General features: G+C 42.0%; 1 protein-coding gene across 7 annotated transcripts in view; it reads left to right on the top strand.

Annotated features, from left to right (window-relative positions):
- Positions 1-17,767, top strand: part of TENM2 (teneurin transmembrane protein 2) — a 417,254-nt gene that overhangs the window by 364,212 nt on the left and 35,275 nt on the right. For 4 of the 7 annotated variants that reach the window (XM_069102414.1, XM_069102410.1, XM_069102408.1 and 1 more), the window contains 5 exons: positions 603-864; positions 1,654-1,921; positions 4,391-4,534; positions 9,613-9,862; positions 16,462-16,482. In XM_069102414.1, coding sequence (XP_068958515.1) covers positions 603-864; positions 1,654-1,921; positions 4,391-4,534; positions 9,613-9,862; positions 16,462-16,482 — 945 coding nt within the window. The remainder of the gene's footprint in view (positions 1-602; positions 865-1,653; positions 1,922-4,390; positions 4,535-9,612; positions 9,863-16,461; positions 16,483-17,767) is intronic. The other 3 variants (XM_069102413.1, XM_069102411.1, XM_069102409.1) reach the window with 1 other exon arrangement.

Genomic DNA, 17,767 nt, shown 5'->3' with positions numbered 1-17,767 from the left:
GAACCATGTTTTCTGTTTTTTTTTCTTTAATCTTTGTTACTAGTGGAGGCTTAATGGTATGGTAGGAGGATTATAATTGGAAATTAATATAATATAAAACAAAAAACAGTAAAACTTTTCAAAGGGCTAAATGTCAATAATGCCTAAGGGCCAAAATCCCTGCAGGGCCAACATCTTTAGATTGGGTGCTCTGAGAAGCCTATGTATATGGAAGCACACCAGAGGGCTGCTGGACTCAGAATTAGGGCCTCCTCCTCCTCTTCTTCCCCAGTCCCTTCCAGCTTTCCCCTGGCCTAAACATAGTACTGACCTTCTTAACAGTTTCTTAACCCTGTCTCCTAGGTACCCAAGGGGTGAATGTGCCTTGCATATAGTAGGAGCTAAATAAATGTTTGCTGAATTGATTTTAATTGGGTTAAATTGGAAAGAGACTAAGGAATAATTAGAAGAAAGTTACAATGAATGCCACCCTTTAACCTGGCATCATGAAAATTTAGCCTACTCTAGGCAGAACTGATAACCCTATGTAAAGGTGATGATGAATTTTGATTTGCAAAGAAGCGCTGATCCTTCCTGTCTAAGTCAATTCTGTCTCTCCCTAGGTTTGACCTTATTGCCAATGGAGGTGCATCCCTGACCTTGCATTTTGAGCGAGCTCCTTTTATGAGCCAGGAGAGGACTGTATGGCTTCCGTGGAATAGCTTCTATGCTATGGACACACTGGTGATGAAAACAGAAGAGAATTCCATCCCCAGTTGTGACCTCAGTGGCTTTGTCCGGCCTGATCCCATCATCATTTCTTCGCCATTGTCCACCTTCTTCAGTGCTACTCCTGGGCGGAACCCCATCGTGCCTGAGACCCAGGTAGGAACAGCAAGGAACCAAGTCGTTCTTTACAGCCAGCCCTGCCTAGCAACACATATTCCAGGCCAGAGCTGATGTCCCTTTACCACCTCTCTCCTTCTTCCTAGCAGTGATTGCCAAATTTACAGGGCTAAGGGACCAGAAGACACAATCCACCGAGAAGGCTCAGACCCAGGATCTGGGATAAATTTCTATCTGCTGGAGACTGAGCCTTGATTCCTGTCCCCTCATGGAGTCCCCAGATACCCTTTTGAGTCATTGGTGGTTTCTATGCCTTTTAATAGACTAAAAATATCATACATGTATACAGCTCACCTGCAGATTGCTTTTTATTCCTGTTAGTCACAGAGATACATGGTAAGGGGCTCTTTAATGATCTACCTGGGTAATACTATCAAGGGTATATTACATGATTACATCCCTGTTGCTTTATACCGATTGTCAATGGAAGTTGCAGGTTCATATAATTACAGTCTCTTGCGGCCTCCTTGCATACAGCTAGCAATAAAGCTTGCTATTCATATTTACATCTTTTGCCAACAGTGTGATTTTTAAAAAGAAACACAACAGTGACCAAGAATCATTATTAATTCAAAAATCATAACCCTAGCCCCATCACTCAGCAGTGCAGGATACAGAATTTTTTTCTTTTCCAGTCATGGAAAGTTGTAATACCAACAATACAAGGTCTATCATTGGAATGAGCTAGTGATCAGGATGAACACAATGAGAGAAGCTCACCAGCCAGGCACCTTTGATACAGCATGTCTGCGCTGTGTTTCCCACCAGGTCCTCCATGAAGAAATCGAGATCCCCGGCTCTACTGTGAGGCTGTGCTATCTGAGCTCGAGGACCGCTGGGTATAAATCCCTGCTGAAGATCACCATGACTCAGTCCACCGTGCCTCTGAACCTAATTAAAGTTCACCTGATGGTAGCAGCGGAAGGGCATCTATTTCAGAAATCATTCCAGGCTTCCCCCAATTTGGCCTATACATTTATCTGGGATAAGACGGATGCTTATGGCCAAAGGGTGTATGGCCTTTCAGATGCTGTGGGTATGTTCTCTCTTTCCCAGGGTAACACGTTCAAAAACACAAGAGGGTATGAGCATGAATTCAGGGAGGATAGTACATTGTGGACCTCAAGACCACATTATACTTCCCCAAGGGAATGAGTCTGGCTAGGCTTTCTGTGACTTTGAAATAATTTGCTGGTCCTTCCTCTTCATTCACATTCCCTAAGCATGAGATGGAGTACCTTGTAATAACTGGACTTTAAGGAAGGTACCATGAGGCTTCAAACAAGCTTGTCCGATTTATTTTCCTACTTCTGAAAGCTTCTTTAGGATCAAGCAGAATCCAGAAAACTATCATAACTTCACCAAAAACCTTGATGTCTCTGAAAATGTTGAAAATTTTTCATCACGAGTAAGACTTTTCCATTTTCAGTGAAGGTGTGCCGTGGTCCAAATAATACACAATACCTCAAAAAAAAATTTACATCTGGCTTTTAAGGCCATCACAAGATTTTTAAAGCAGCAAGTTACCCTCAGTGACCTGTTAGGTTCCAGTCAGTATATCAGTGTGGTATAATAGGGAGAGAGTCTGCCCAGAAACAAGGAAGATCTAGGTTCAAGTCCCATCTCTGACACATACTGGCTGTGACCCTGGACAACTTGCTTAACGTCTTAAATGTGCTAGACAATTATCTACTATCATAAACCGTGGAGGAGATGCCAGTGTACATTGGTAGAGGTAATTTCCTCACCTTGCAGTACCTTACATCAGTGATGTCATGGGTCTGGTCCCCATTCTAGCCCAATAGTAAAATGACCTGTTACTGCCCAAACATGCTCCAACCAAAGGTGAGGAGAGAAATGCTAACAGACAAGGAAAAGTTGTTTTAGGATTAAGGATATAATTCAGATAATCTCCAAAGAGGCTGATTCATCTAGATATAATTGAGCTTTTGCAATATTAAAAAACAACTCCCATTTCAATAGCATTATAAATCTTACAAAGCACTTTCCCTCACAACAACCTTGTAATGTAAATACTGTAAACATTATTATCCACGTTTTTATAGAGGAGGAAACAGGCCCATAGAGTTTCAGTGGTTTGTTCCTGGTTACAATTTAATAAATGTCAGAGTCGGGATTTCAACCTAGCATGCTTTCTTCTGGACCACACTGCCTCGTGGTGATAAGAGAACTCTATAGCTTTATCGTACATTTCTAATTAAGAATTTAAAAATGTCTAGCTTCATTTATATCATTCACTCTCTTCTCATTCCATGAAGATAGGGAGGAGTTTGTTCTCCCCTTTTATAAGTAGAGAAAGGGGAAGCTAGGAGGCGAAGTGGATAGAGTACGGGTCCTGGAATCAGGAGGACATGAGTTCAAATCAGACCTTAGACACTTACTAGTGTGTGACAAGTCACTAGGGCAAGTCACTCGACCCTGATTGCTTCCAAAAAAAATTTAAAATAAGTTGAGAAAATTAGGTCCAGAAACAATAATAAGGCAGTAAGTAACAGACCCAAGACTAGCACTCATTTCTCTTTTCTCCCAACTCGTGGTTCTTTCACTAATCTATACAGATAAAGGTCAATCATTTCTAGAGCAGGAGTCAGTCCTGATTTGCTTATCTAGGAGCACCTCCTATGGAGCTGGGCATGTCCTCTGACTCATTGCTATGTGACACAAGTCTTAGGAGGTATCCTAGTATAGAAATTGGGGTTTCCCCCAACCAATCCCACTGTTTTGTCTTTGTTTTGCTTTTTGGAGGGGGGGAAGGCTGGGCAATTGGGGTCAATTGACTTGCCCAAGGTCATACAGCTAGTTAAGTGTTAAGTGTCTGAGGTTGCATTTGAACTCAGGTCCTCCTGACTCCAGGACCAGTGCTCTATTCACTGTGCCTCCTAGCCACTCCCCCCCCAACTCTGTTTTCAATCCCCTTTTGTTCTTCCCTGAATTTTCACTGATTTGAAGGCCTTCTGTGCCCTGCTGCCTGTCTCTCCTGGCACTCTATGCGATCCTGAGTGAGTAGATAAAGTATATTAACTAACACAAGCTGTTGCCCCCAGAATCTCCTTGTAAATGAGCTGCTATGTTTCCAAGGGCTTTTCTCCTGGTGAGTGAAAATAAATAAAACAAAATGTAATAAATACATGCAGCGAACAGTAGGCTGAGGTACGTGGTCTCCTGTCCTACCATAAAGAAGAGTTTTATTGGGTTTTTAAATGATTCCTATACTCCCTCCACATCAGTAGGGTCATTTCATGAAGCCACTTGTTCACTTGAAAGGTCTTCAGGTCCCCACAGAGCACTGCTGTGTAAAGTTTCCAGGTTGACTCCAGCCTGGAAATCTGAATTTAATATTGTGGAATCAAAGAAAAAGGCAATCAGCCCACCTCCTTGAGTAAGTTTTTGGAGCCAAGTCTTTATTACAGAGAATACAGCCTACTCATTCTTGTCAGACAGTTAAAATCAAGATGTTTTCTCTCTTTTTTCTTCTCTTTTTCAGTCTCTGTCGGGTTTGAATATGAGACCTGCCCTAGTCTAATTCTATGGGAGAAAAGGACAGCATTGCTTCAAGGATTTGAGCTGGACCCTTCCAATCTTGGGGGTTGGTCTCTGGACAAGCATCACATACTAAATGTCAAAAGCGGTACGTTCAATCACCACATCATGGAACCATAGAAAGAGCATTGGCTGTGGAGTTCAAAGGTCCTAGGTTCAAATATACTTAATAATTCCCTGACAGGGAATATTTTATATCAGGTTAGTCTGTCTATTCAACCCCAAAATTCTACTGAGGACCAGATGTTGATGTAAAAAGTCATGAGCGGAAGCTTCCAAAGGATTGACATGTATAACTTGTACTGTTCTTTTCCTTTCTTTACCCTTCTCATAATATAGCTCATGCATATAAAAGTTTTTTTTTTAATTTAAGCTTTAATAGATTTACCTGGCACTAAAACTTTTGGGACACCCTCTGTAGGTAAAAAACTAAGATCCACTGCTGTGCTAGAGGAATGCTTCAATTGTGGTCAATTTAATTAAGAGTTAAGCAGAAATTGCTTTTTGTTGTTTTGAGCATTGCTGTTATGTTTCTCTAAAAAAACTTCTGTTTCTCTGTCTTAGTTAGTATACTTAGAGTCTAGTCATGGATCTTTTGACATATTAAAGCAAGAAGAGCAGAGTGCTCTGGTAAACTTAAAGAGATCTTTCATTGATGATTAAAAGATTGTGGGTCTTCCCTCAATGGAAGAATTCAAGTAGAAACTAGTTGTCTACTTTCCTGGTATAGTATAGAGGATTCCCCTTCAGGTATGGGACCAGTATGAGCTAAGTTGTCCCTGAGGTACCATCTCACTCAGAGTGAGTGAATCTGTGAAGAATAATGTTGAATTACCATTATGTTGACCAGTGACCATAGTAGAGGATTAATCATTCACATTTTTGTAGGGTACTTCCAATCATGGATTCAATTCGATTCAACAAAATTTATCAGATGTCTTCTATGTACCAAGTACTGTATATGCTGGAAATACAAAGACAGAAGCAAAACAGTAACTGCCCCAAAGGAGATAACATTCCAATGGAGAAGTTGTGGTACATGCATCAGTGTGAATCAATAGTCTAGTTCATTGGTGCTCATTTAACTCAAAGGAGTGGAAAGATTTTCCAAATAGGTCATGGCCTTGCCACCACTAATCTCTCCCTCTGGCATACCTGAGGTATGTACCCCTCAGGAGCAGGGACTGTGAATATTGCCTTAGTGCATTTAGAGTTTGGCACTCCTACTTCAAAGCACCAAGAAAGAAAAAGATGGGAAATGTCAAATACTGGGTCATGGAAGTATCTATTGCTTCTGGCAGTGTTATCAGGGCCTGACTTAGCCAATAGTTCTCTGTCCTATCTGAGGCAATCAATCAGTAAATACTTATTAAGTACCTACTTTGTGTGAGGTCCTGCTAAGCATTGAGGATACAAAAAAAAAGGCAAAGGACAGTCCTGCCCTTCGAGGAGATTATAATCTAATGGGGAAGACAACATGCAAATAAATATATACAAATGGCTATATAAAAGATATATATATACTGGAAATAATTAACAGAGAGAAGGCACTAGAGTTCAGAGATGTTGAGGAAGGTTTCTGTAAAAGATAAGATTTTAGCTGGGGCTTAAAGGAAGCCAGAGAAATTTTTAGGTAGAGCATTCCAGGCATGGGAGGCAGTCAGAGAAATTGCCCAAGAGCCAGGAGAGAAGAGTGTCTTGTTCATGAATCAGCAAGGAGGCTAGTGGCAATGGATCAAAGAGTGTGTGGTAGGGAATAAGGTGTGAGATGAGAAAGGTAGGTGGGGCTAGGTCATGAGGGACTTCGAATGCCAAATAGAAGTTTTTTGTATTTCATACTGGAAGTAATAAAGAACCACTGGAGTTTATTGAGTAAGAAGTGGGGGCGGGGTTTGACATAATCAGACCTTCACTTTAGAAAAATCACTTTGGTAACTGGATGGATTAGAGTGGGGAACTTGAGGCAGACAGACCCACCAGCCAGCTATTGCAATAGTCCAGCCATGAGGTGATAAGGATCTATGTTAGAGCCATGGCTGTGTCAAAGGGGGTGCATTTGAGAGATGTTGCTAAGGTGAAATCAACAGTCCTTGGCAACAACAGATTGGATATGGGGGTAAGAGATATCAAGGAATCTAGGATGATTCCTAGGTTATAAGCCTGAGGGACTGAAAGATGGTGTTACCCTCTAGTATAATGGGGAAAGTAGGAGTAAGGGAGGGTTCAAGGGAAAGACAACAAGTTCAATTTTGGACATGTTGAGTTTAAGATGTCTAGTGGGCATCTATTTAGAGATTAGAGGTCAGCAGAGAGGTTGGGGCAGAATCATTAAATTTGAGAATCATGAACATATAGACATGGTAATTAAATCCACGGAAACTGCTGACATCACCAAGTGAAGTAGCATAGAGAGAGAAGAGAAAAGGTTCCAGAACTCAGCAAGATACCTATGGTTAAAAAGTAGGAATTGAAAGAGGATCCAAGAAAGAAACTGAGAAGGATTGGTCAGACAGGTAAGAGAAGAAACAGAAAAGAACCTAAAATAAGCATCAGGGAAAAGGTAATCAGCAGTAGAGTGGTCAAGGAGAATGGGGATTAGAAAAAGGCCATTGGGGATGTCTAGGTGGCGCAGTGAATATAGTACCAGCCCTGGAGTCAAGAGGACATGAGTTCAAATCCAGCCTCAGACACTTAACACTTACTAGCTGTGTGACCTTGGGGAAGTCACTTAACCCCAATTGCCCTCCAAAAAGGCAAAAAAAAAAAAAAGCCCATTGAATTTGACAGCTTAACGTATATTTTTCTCACATAAGTAGAGAATTGGGGCTGAATTTGACCTTAATACTACTAGTCTCTCTCTGGAGTTTTGTTTCTCCTAGGAATAGAAGTAGAAATTTCCAAACATAACTTGGCCATGTCACTATTAGTCTCATCATTAGGCCAATGATAGTGGTCAGTGTTCAAAGGAAGAGTCTGAACCAAGGGTAGAAGTTATTTAGGGAAGGACAGCTAGGTGGTACAGTGAGTAGAGCACCAGCCCTGGAGTCAGGAGGACCTGAGTTCAAATACAGCCCCAGACACTTAACACTTACTAGCCTTGTGACATTGGGCAAGTCAATTAACCCTAATTGCCCTACCTTCCCCCCTCTAAAAAAGCAAAAAAGAAGAAGTTATTTAGGGAGCTAAAGATGGGTCCTGAAGGTAATAGATGGCAGTGGTGATGGGAAAGGACAGTGGGTAATGTGGTATCTTCAAGAAAGAGCCAAGTTTCCATGAATGAATGGGGGGAAAAAAGCATTTATTAAGAATTTATAATGTGTCAGGCACTGTGCTGTTTTGGGGATATAAATGTAAAAGTGAAGCAGTCCTTCCCCTCAAGGTGCTTAAATTCTAATAGGGAGAGATAACATATACAGCAAGTAGTAACCAGGGAAGGTTGTTGTGGTCTGGGGAAGTCACAGAAATAGTGAAGTTGCTTGACATTCTCTTGAGCAATTGGTAGGGGAAAAAAAGGCAAGAAAATGATCTAGAAAGAAGGAGAGATTACCCACACTTGAATCCATGGATTCCCCAGTGCATAGCAGAAAGGGACCATATAAGAGAAAACTGGGAAAGAGCAGGGGAATGGAGTAAATGTGGTTCAGGTAATGGTTGTTGAGTTGTTTCAGACATATCTAATTCTTCATGACCCCATTTGGGGGTTTCTTGGCAAAGTTTACTTGTCATTTCCTTCTCCAACTCATTTAAAGGTGAGGAAACTGAGGCAAACAGGGTTAAGTGATTTGCCCCAGGTCACAAATCTGAGACCATATTTGGACTCAAGAAGATGAGTCTTCCTAACTCCAGACCAGGCACTCTGTCCACTGCCCCTTCTAACTGCCCAGATCAAGTAGGGATGGGGTTTATTACAGGTGACAGACAGGTTTATTCCTGGAAGTGGCTGACATGAATAACAGAGATACAGGAAGCCTCAAGTTAGGAGGCGAAATAGACACAGATTGGAGACAAAGTAGGCACATAGGATGGGGTATAAAATGGACATAGTTCCACTTGCATACACCCATATCATGCACACACATAGAACCCAGTTGCAGCCCCTGTCCAGGGTTCTGACTGGAACATTCAGGTGGTAGTTGCAGCTGTTTGAGCTCAGCCCACATACTATCCACCAGTGATGGAAGAGGGTGGAGGTTTTCAAAGCAGAGAACCTTTCTGAACTCTTGTCCCTCATGCCTCCATGGATGGCCAAAGACATAGAAAATCCTAACTGTGGTACTAACCTCAGGATGGAACCTTGAAACTCCTATCCTTAAATAAATCCATCATATTGACTATAGCATAAGGGATAGAGCACTGGACTCAGAGTCAAATTTTGACACAGTGACTTCCTAGTCATTGTGACCAAAGACAAATCATTTATTCTCAATAAACCTCAGTTTCCTCATCTGAAAAATGGGGATAATAATAGTACATACCTCAGAGTTATTACCAAATGAGAAAATGTGTGTAGTGATTTGCAAATCTTAAAGCACTATATAAATGTTAGTTATTATAGGCCTCTTTTCCCCCCTAAAAGTAGAGTGCTATGGCAATTTAATCTAAGAAGGGTCCCAGTTAATAAAGGTTTACTATATGAGCAGCAGCATTGTGTGGTAGATAAAAAAATGGCTTCAAAGTCAGAAAGACCCAGGTTCAAGTACCAATTCTGACACATACTGGCTGTGTGGCCCTGAATAAGTCAACCAACCTTTCAGTACTTTAGGCAACTCCTTAAGATTGTAAGTTACAAAGAAGGCACCAACCTGTATTGGTAAAGGGAGTCTTCATCTGGGAGTTCCCTACACCCATGAAATCACAGGTTCAGTCCCTAGTCTATAATACACATTTATTCCCAAGCAATTTGGGGGAGTGATAAAATATACTCTTGCAAGGCAGCCAGGTGGCTCAGAGAGTAAGAGCACCGGCCCCAGTGTCGGGATGACCTGGGGATCGAATCTGGGCTCAGATTCCACACCCAGAAATAACTGGCCATGTAACCTTAGCAAGTTACTTAACCCCAATTGCTTAAAATATATATCATTTTATATATATATATATATATATATATATATATATATATATATATATATATATATATATTAATCATTCCCATTTCTTCTTCTCTAGGAATCCTCCATAAGGGTACTGGGGAGAACCAGTTTCTAACCCAGCAGCCTGCCATCATCACCAGCATCATGGGGAATGGACGGAGGAGGAGCATCTCCTGTCCCAGCTGCAATGGTCTCGCCGAAGGGAACAAGCTTCTGGCTCCTGTGGCTCTGGCTGTGGGGATCGATGGGAGTCTTTTTGTCGGGGATTTTAATTACATCCGGCGCATTTTCCCTTCTCGGAACGTGACCAGCATCCTAGAATTACGGTAAGCATTCTCATGCAGCCAGCTCTTGCTTATCTCTCCCTTCTGGAAGATCTATCCTCTGTCTCCACCCCCTCCTCCCCTGGGAAGCCCCTCATATAGAGGAGAAACAGGTTGGGAAAAGGTTACTGTTGGGACTCGAGAGGGGAACTTGGCTTGTGGAGAGTTTGAGTCTTCATGTCCAATGAGAGAAGTGTACCACAAGCAGCTGCTAGCTTTTGGGGCTCACCAGAGTAGTCTATTGAGGAGACCAACAGTATTTAAGAGAAGGACTAAGGCAGTAAATCCACGCCAAGAACTTTTGCCATAAAAGCAAAGTGGAGACAAGTAATTGATCTATTGAGTCTCTGAGTAGAAGCTCTCCAAAATTCTCTGGATCTTTCATTTCTATGGAAAGTGGATTAGCTTGGCTACATAGGCCTGACCTTTAAGGGTAAGTCCCCAAACCCCAGCCTGTGGCAGGCACTCCACAGTAGCATTTCATCTGCACATTGCTGGCCCTTCTACTTGCATCCCTAGGCACTCTGGGCAGACGGTGACCAACACATGGTCAGCTCAAATTCATGTGCTTGTAAAATTGATTTTCCCAGGGCAGGTGATCCAGCCTCTCCAGCCCTGGAGGTGAGGTCTGTGGTGTCTGTCTCCAGTCCAAAGAGGTTTAACTCTGGAATAACAATAGATAGAGTCATTAAGAGACTCTGGGACCACCAGGTCTCAGTTACAGATATTGACCGCATGGATAAAAGGAAACCACAGAGAATGGGAAAGTGTTACTCTCACTCACAGCTTCCCCCTGCTCCTTCACCAAAGCTTGTACCCAAGCTGTTTACAGTCAGGCAGACAATTGGGACTGAGTTTTTCTTTTCTTCACCAGTGATCTAATAGTTTGATAGTATGAGTGTCTCCTGAGCACAGTTCTGTACTAGGCACATGGTGTGAGAAGGAAAAGGATGATGGAGGAGAATCCCATAACTCCTGACCTCAAAGGACTTAAAGAAGGAAAGGACAAAGAAGGGGCTAAATTATACTGAAACTGGAAAATTAAGCCTTGAGTGTTTAAGAGCTAACTATTCAACACTCTCTGTAAATCCTTTCCTTCATCATCTCTATTTGGTTGTTAGTGTTGGAGTTTTGCTGCTTTTTTTTTTTTTGATCCTACAAGGACCACACCTTCTTTTCCCACCTATAAGATATTTATTGTTGTTCAGATGTTGCATGAATCACATGATCACAGACCTAAATCTGGAAGGGCACCTCAGAAGCCCTCTAATGCAATCCCTTCCTTTTTCAAATGAAGAAGCTAAGACCCAGTGACTTTGCCCAGGTTGGTCAAACAGGTAGTAAGCAACAGATGGGAGATTTGAACCCAGGTCCTCTGACTTCATAGCCAGTTATCTTGCCAATGTCCCACAGATGAACTGAACTCAATCCTGTAAAGACTCTATTAACTAGACCTCCTTCCTTTTCTGGTCCCCTCAAGGCTTACTCCTGTCAATCATTTTCAAAGTCCAAGAGACTCGAGTCCCTAGATTTTGAGAAATGATATCAGCCACCACCTCCACAGCTGACAGGGCTCTCCGGATTTACAGTCAGATACTTCTCTCGAACACACGGAGTGCTGCGTGATGAGGGTGGGGGCAGGGGGGCTGAGTCCTGATTCCTTTCGACAGCTGTGTAATTTTTTTTTAAAACAGTCCTTGGGCTTGTTCTTGTTTTCAGCAGCCAGGTACCCAGAGCCGATTAGGAGTTAAGCTTTTATAAGAACAGTGGTTTGGTTCTTCTTTTCTTCCCACTACATGCCTGGAAACAAAGGGCTGTCAATCCCATCTCTTTAAAAACAGAAAACAGTGAAGGAGGGAGGGAGGGAGAAGCATGTCTTGCTTATTTCTTTGCTGGGTTGTGAGTTGGCAGCTGGAGAATTTCCGGAGAGAGTTAGCTTCTCTCCCTACCCCCACTTGCCCATCCCAGAGTTGAATGAGCTAGGCCTGGTTTGGGGTTGTATTTAAATGCCCCTACCCTCGCTCTGATACCTCCTGGCCTTTCTCTCTGCCCCTCCACATATACACAGGCAAAGACAGGGTAAGAGTTGTCATAGATCAAATACCTCCTGCTACCAGGGCTGACCTAACATACTCAGCAATCTATATTTTTGGAGGGAAAACAGGAAGTAGTCCTGTAGGAGGGGAAGGGGGAAATTACCTGACACACCCCTAGTACCTGAAATGCCTTTTTGTTTTTCATCATCCTCTCCTGAGGACTTTCATTTTGTTTTGTTTTGTTGGGGGAGAGGGCAATTGGGGTTAAGTGATTTGCCCAAGATCACATGGCTAGTTTTTGTGTTAAGTGTCTGAGGCCAGATTTGAACTCAGGTCCTCCTGACTCCAGGGCCAGTGCTCTATTCACTGTGCCACCTAGCCGCCCCATCTCCTGAGGACTTTCTTCGAAGCAGAGCATGGTTTTCTCTGGGGAAGAATTGCATATTAAGTCACTAACATTGTAGAGTGAATTAATTTACCAAATTTAGGAACCAGGGACCAGCCTAGGAATAATGGGTGATGGGAGGATGGAGAAATAAGAGAAAGGGAGCACGAGGAGCTCTTAAAGTTGGGGGGGAAAGATGAAGAACGAGGGACACCAAAGACAGACTTCTTTTTCCAGTTTTAAATAAGGATTGGTTCTGCCTGATGTCAAAGTGAAAACTAAAGAAAAATAAATTCCTTCAGGGCAAGGATGCTTTGGGAATGGTTGGATAGGGAGGGAGGGAAGGAGAGGGATGGAGGGATGACCCAGGATGATATCGGAGAGCTCACTGGCTCAGATTCTGAGAAGCTGAGCTAAGTCAACCATGAGATTGTGAGCAGGACACATAGGGAAGGTTTGGGCCCTGTGCCTAGTCTACACAGCACAAAGTGAAACAGTATTGGCAGTGAGCCAATGAAATAGCTTATCCATCTAGGTCATTTAGACTAAAAGAAACTCCACTTTTTTCTCAGTGGAGTAGAAGGGGGGCAGGGGGCCGGAAGGTTTGTAGGAGTGATGTGGATTGCTAAGGCCATAGGAAAGAGATCTCAGTACCTTTCCCTCTGAAGAGGGTCGGCAATACTCACCTAGCCAATATAGCCTCCCGATTGTGCTTGCTTTAGTTTTAATATTCATTAAGCTCCCACTGTGTGCGTGGCACGGCACAGAAATAGAACTGACCTCAGCACTCCTCTCAAGGGAGCTTATATCCTAAAAAGGTAACTAGAGCTTTATTCTTCTCTGCAAGGTGGGAATTGGGAATAAGATTAGGTTTGGGTCAGCCTGGGATGATGGGACAGGAGAGGTACTTGATCTAAGCTTCCTGACTGATGAGAGTCTTGGAATGGTTTTAAGAGGCTCTGAAAATAGAAACTGCTGTGTAAATGCTAAGCATTATTATCGCTGTAATCATTATTGTAAATGAAGGTGGCAATAATGAAGTAAAATGGGAGATGTGCCTCTCCTGGCTACAGTATTACTGCTGGTGCTGGCAGAGGCTGGTTACAGAGGCAGAAATGTAGGAGTCTGGAAAGGGCAGCACAGATTGAGGGCCATGGTTGTCCTATATACTAGTATAGAATATCAGGTAAAGGGAGGGGTAAAATAGGCCTGGGGTGTGATTTGAGAGGCACTGGGAAGCAAGGAAGTAGTGTAGCAAAGGAAAAAGAATGATGATTTTAGAATCAAAGGACCCGAGTGTGGATCTCATCTCTGTTATTTAATAGCCAAGACAGTATTTTGGGTAAGTTATGGTACAGCAAAAATCATCATTTATTAAACACCTACTATGTGCTAGATTCTAAGCTCTGGAGATCCAAAAAAAGAATCATAGAACTTGAAGTTGAATCCTGGTGCTGCTTACTAACCACCTTGGGCAAGTCAATTACCCTCCTTAGACTTCAGTCTCCTCATCTGTAATTAGGGCATTGGACTCAATGGCCATTATGGTCCCTTCCAGCTCAGCGTCTCTGATCCTGTCATCTATGGAGCACTTAACTTCTTTGGTCCTCAGTTTCCCCATGTGGAAAATGAGCAAGTTGGATTTTATGACCTCTAAGGCCATTCCAACTCAAAATCTGTGGTTCTCAGACCTTCTGCCCAAATATTTCTTTCACTACTTCTTGATTGATCTTCAACCATTGGCAGTTCATTCTTTGGAGATAATTCACTAGACCTCTTCTTTTACAATGCAGATGCTACTGGAGAAGGTAAAGTAAGGTGATGTGTGGGAAAATGTATCACTTTCTTCTGTGAGTGACAGGGGATGGGTCAGCTTGAGAGCATTGGGTATCAGGTAGGGAGAAAGTAATAAAGTAGGGAAAGAAAAAGGCTCCAGGGAAAACAAAGGCAGCAAATCCAAAATTTGCCAGTTTCACAATTTTACCATGACTTAATCCTGCAAAAGACCCCATTGCTGACACATTGAATCTCCATGGCTTCATAGGACCATAGAATTTAGACCTGAAAGGCACCTTTGAGGTCATCTAAGCTTCTCCCCTTATTTTACAAATGAAGAAATTGAGCCCCAGGAAGGGAGCTCCCTAGAACGGCAGTATGTGTTAATGCATAAAGTGCAGAACTTATATTCGGGAAGAAAGATTTGAGTTCAAATCCCAACTCAGGCACTTATTACCAGTGTGACCCTGGGCATGTCACCTTCTTCATCTGCAATATGGGAAGAACAAATAGCTCCTAATTCTCAGGACTATTTCAAAGTTTAATTGAAATGATGCATGGCAAGCCTTGTAACATTCGCTATTCTTGCCCAAAGTTGCAAAGGTAGAGAGAATGAAAGAGAAAGGTTAGAATTCAAATTCACCTCTTCCGATCATGAGATTAACGCTTGTTTCTGCTATTCATACTGCCTTGCCCCTCACAAACAGATAACAGTTAGCACACATTTATTTAGGACTTTAAGGATGACAAAGCACTTTCCTTGATGTAACTCCGTGAAGGAGTTATAGAGAATTAGACCAGAGCTATTCTCACAGTATTCTCTAGATGATTCTCTACTTGACAATTAGTATTGTCTTCCTGTTCACAGATGAAGAAACTGATGTTCAGAGAGAAGTAACTCACCTATGATCATACAGGTAGTTACTTTTGAAGTCTAGAAAATCTACAGAGTTGTTCTGACAGAAGACAGGGATAAGAGGAATTTCTAATGTCTATTAGTCTTTCCTTCCACTTAAATCTTGTTTTCTTCCCATCTTAGATGAACAATTCTAAGAAATAACCCCTACTGCCTGATAATTTAAGGGGAGGGGCATTTCTTCCCTGGGTGTGGCTGGCATAACCCTCTCCCTTGATCTGCCCTTGACCCCATCAGAAACTCTTTCTTCCCCCATCATAGACATTATATTAATCAACTTGGAGCCAACATTCTTGGGAAAGAAGTAGGTCAGGACCGAAAACCCAAATCCCTTCAAGTCTTGCACAAAATCTTGACTAAAGAGGAGAATTGATATTGCAATAATTAAGAGCCAAATATTACTGCACTGGTGGCAGATAACATTTCACTTTCATTAAGCAATATAAGATAGACATGAGAATTCCCAGCTGCCACTGTGACACTGCACGGTTTGCAGAATGAATCTTAAATTGTGCTATGTCAGTCAGAGCTCAGGAGTTATTGGCATCATTTAATTAACTTTTTTTTAAACTAACACTTTGGAATAAAATAGCAAAAATGTAATTCCTGTGCAAACCTACCATTAATGATGGCCCTAGACTGGGGCCTAAACAGCACCCTAGGCAGGAATCATAGCAACCTTGCCCCCAAGAGCCCTCTTTACCCTCCCAGGAGAGGGAAACAGTGAGCAAAAGATTCTTGCTACCTCTTTCCTATGAAGGAGGTATCTCAGAGACAGCCTATTCTCATACCCAGGGGCTTGAAGACCCCATCTGGGAAGTACACAGGCCCCATGCTTCTTCACCTGCCTGCCTTTCAGCCCTAAACCTGCCAAAATACAGACTTGGACAGAGAGAGGAGAAAAGCAGATGCCTTTGCTACCTTTCTGGTAATTATGCAAAGAGATTGGCTGAGAGAGAAGGGTGAAGCCATTTGGTTGTGACAGAGAGGGCTATTTAAAATTTGCCATTCACTGAGAGAGTCCTTTATCCATGTTTTCTCAATTCCTCATTAGAACAAACTATTGAGAATTTACCATTAGAGAGAAGAGAGGGAGGGAGAGAGAGAATATGGGGTCGGAGGGAAGAAGATGGAAAATAGCGCTATTCCCACAGAATTCTATAAAATATTTGCTATCTCTGATTTGGGGTGTGAGCAGAAGTCCCCTATAAAATGATGGTGACCCTACCCCTACCTACATTTTCCCCTGATGCTACCACAGCCAGGGTACTCTGGCTAAGACCCTTAGAAGTTTTGCAAAGCAGCTGTCCAAGCATCAGATGAAACAAATCCCCAAATTAAAACTAGAGCTGTAGTTGGGGGAGAGGGGTGGGAATGACGCTTCTTTGGGGGCCCTTTGTAAAAGAAACTAAAATGTTATATTTGCTTTACCATCAATTCCCTCAGCTAACTGTTTTTTCTTTTTTCCTTCTGTTTTCTTTCTATAAAGAAATAAAGAGTTTAAACATAGGTAAGACCAAGAACTCTTTCCCATATTTAATTTAATATGGTTTATGTTTGCTTTTTGTGTTGTGCTTGTTGTGCAATGTATGTTTTTATGTATAAAATACAGTTCTTTTATGTGCTAATTGTGTGTTGTGGATATGATAAGCTTTAGCAATTATGAAATGCAGTCAAAAAAGCAACCAAATAAGCTGACAGTAATTAGAATTCCTGGGAGACACAAGTATAGGGTAATGAACCCTCAGTGAACTTCTATCTAGGCACTGCTCAATGCAGCCCATAATTGGGCTAAATAGTTGAGGCAAACTTCTGTCTTTTGTAAATGCTGGACAGGGTTCACAAAAGCTTTAATGAACTGGAAATGGGTCAAAAACTCATTTTCAACTCATTAATGAATTTTTTCCCTGGATTTATGGTCATTTTTTTTTAACTAAGTTAATTGGCAATCTGCTAGTCAGAATGGATCCAACTGCTAGATGGACTAGTAATTTACATAGATCTCAGAATCCATTTTGAGCAAAAGGTGAAGATAGCCTAAACTCTTTTGCCCAAATAGATCATGGCATATAGATCTAAAGACATGGTTCAAAATTTGTCCATATGGTATACAATAGGCAACACTGATGTGGGAGAATCATCTTGCTTGAAGGAAAGGAAATTGGCTTTTTTTTAATTGGGAGATGGGTAGAAATTGATCAAAACAACTTCCATCAATACTTGTGAGTGAACTGCACTTTTCCTCAAATAGAAATGTGTGACAGTGGATTTGAGGAAATAATCTATTTGCTCTTTTGAGTAATTGGTCAGAGTAGGAGTGGCAGAGACAGTCATATCTAGGGATCAAGAAGATTAAATCATGTAAGCTCATCACAGACACTGGAGATCAAACACATGTGAAAGACCTTTTCTGATAGGCCCCTGAACTAGTTCCTACAACTGAAGTTGAAAAAGCCTGGAGTTTGAGAGCAAAAGATAACACTCATAAGAAGACCCCCCCTCTCCACCCAACATTCTCCTTTGGCTGTTACATCCACAGTCCTTCCTGGTCCTATCCTGAGGTTTTTTTAATAGGGAATAGTTCTACATAAAACAATTAGACCCAACTATATTCCTTCTAATTTGTGCATCTCCCACAGGCACTACCTTTACAAATCTCCTATCGGGCTGTTGGCTCACCTCAATGAAGAATTTGTCCATGCTTTCTCAATTCCTCACTAGAAAAACTATTGAGAGTTTACTATTAGAGAGGAAAGAGGGGGAGAGAGAGAGAGAGAGAGAGAGAGAGAGAGAGA

Source organism: Petaurus breviceps, unplaced genomic scaffold (assembly GCF_028583685.1).
Source record: "Petaurus breviceps papuanus isolate PSGF00001 unplaced genomic scaffold, PetGlider_PUasm1.0 551, whole genome shotgun sequence".
Taxonomy (NCBI): domain Eukaryota; kingdom Metazoa; phylum Chordata; class Mammalia; order Diprotodontia; family Petauridae; genus Petaurus; species Petaurus breviceps.
Note: the sequence above shows the minus strand (reverse complement) of the source record. Positions and strands in the feature narration are given on the sequence as shown.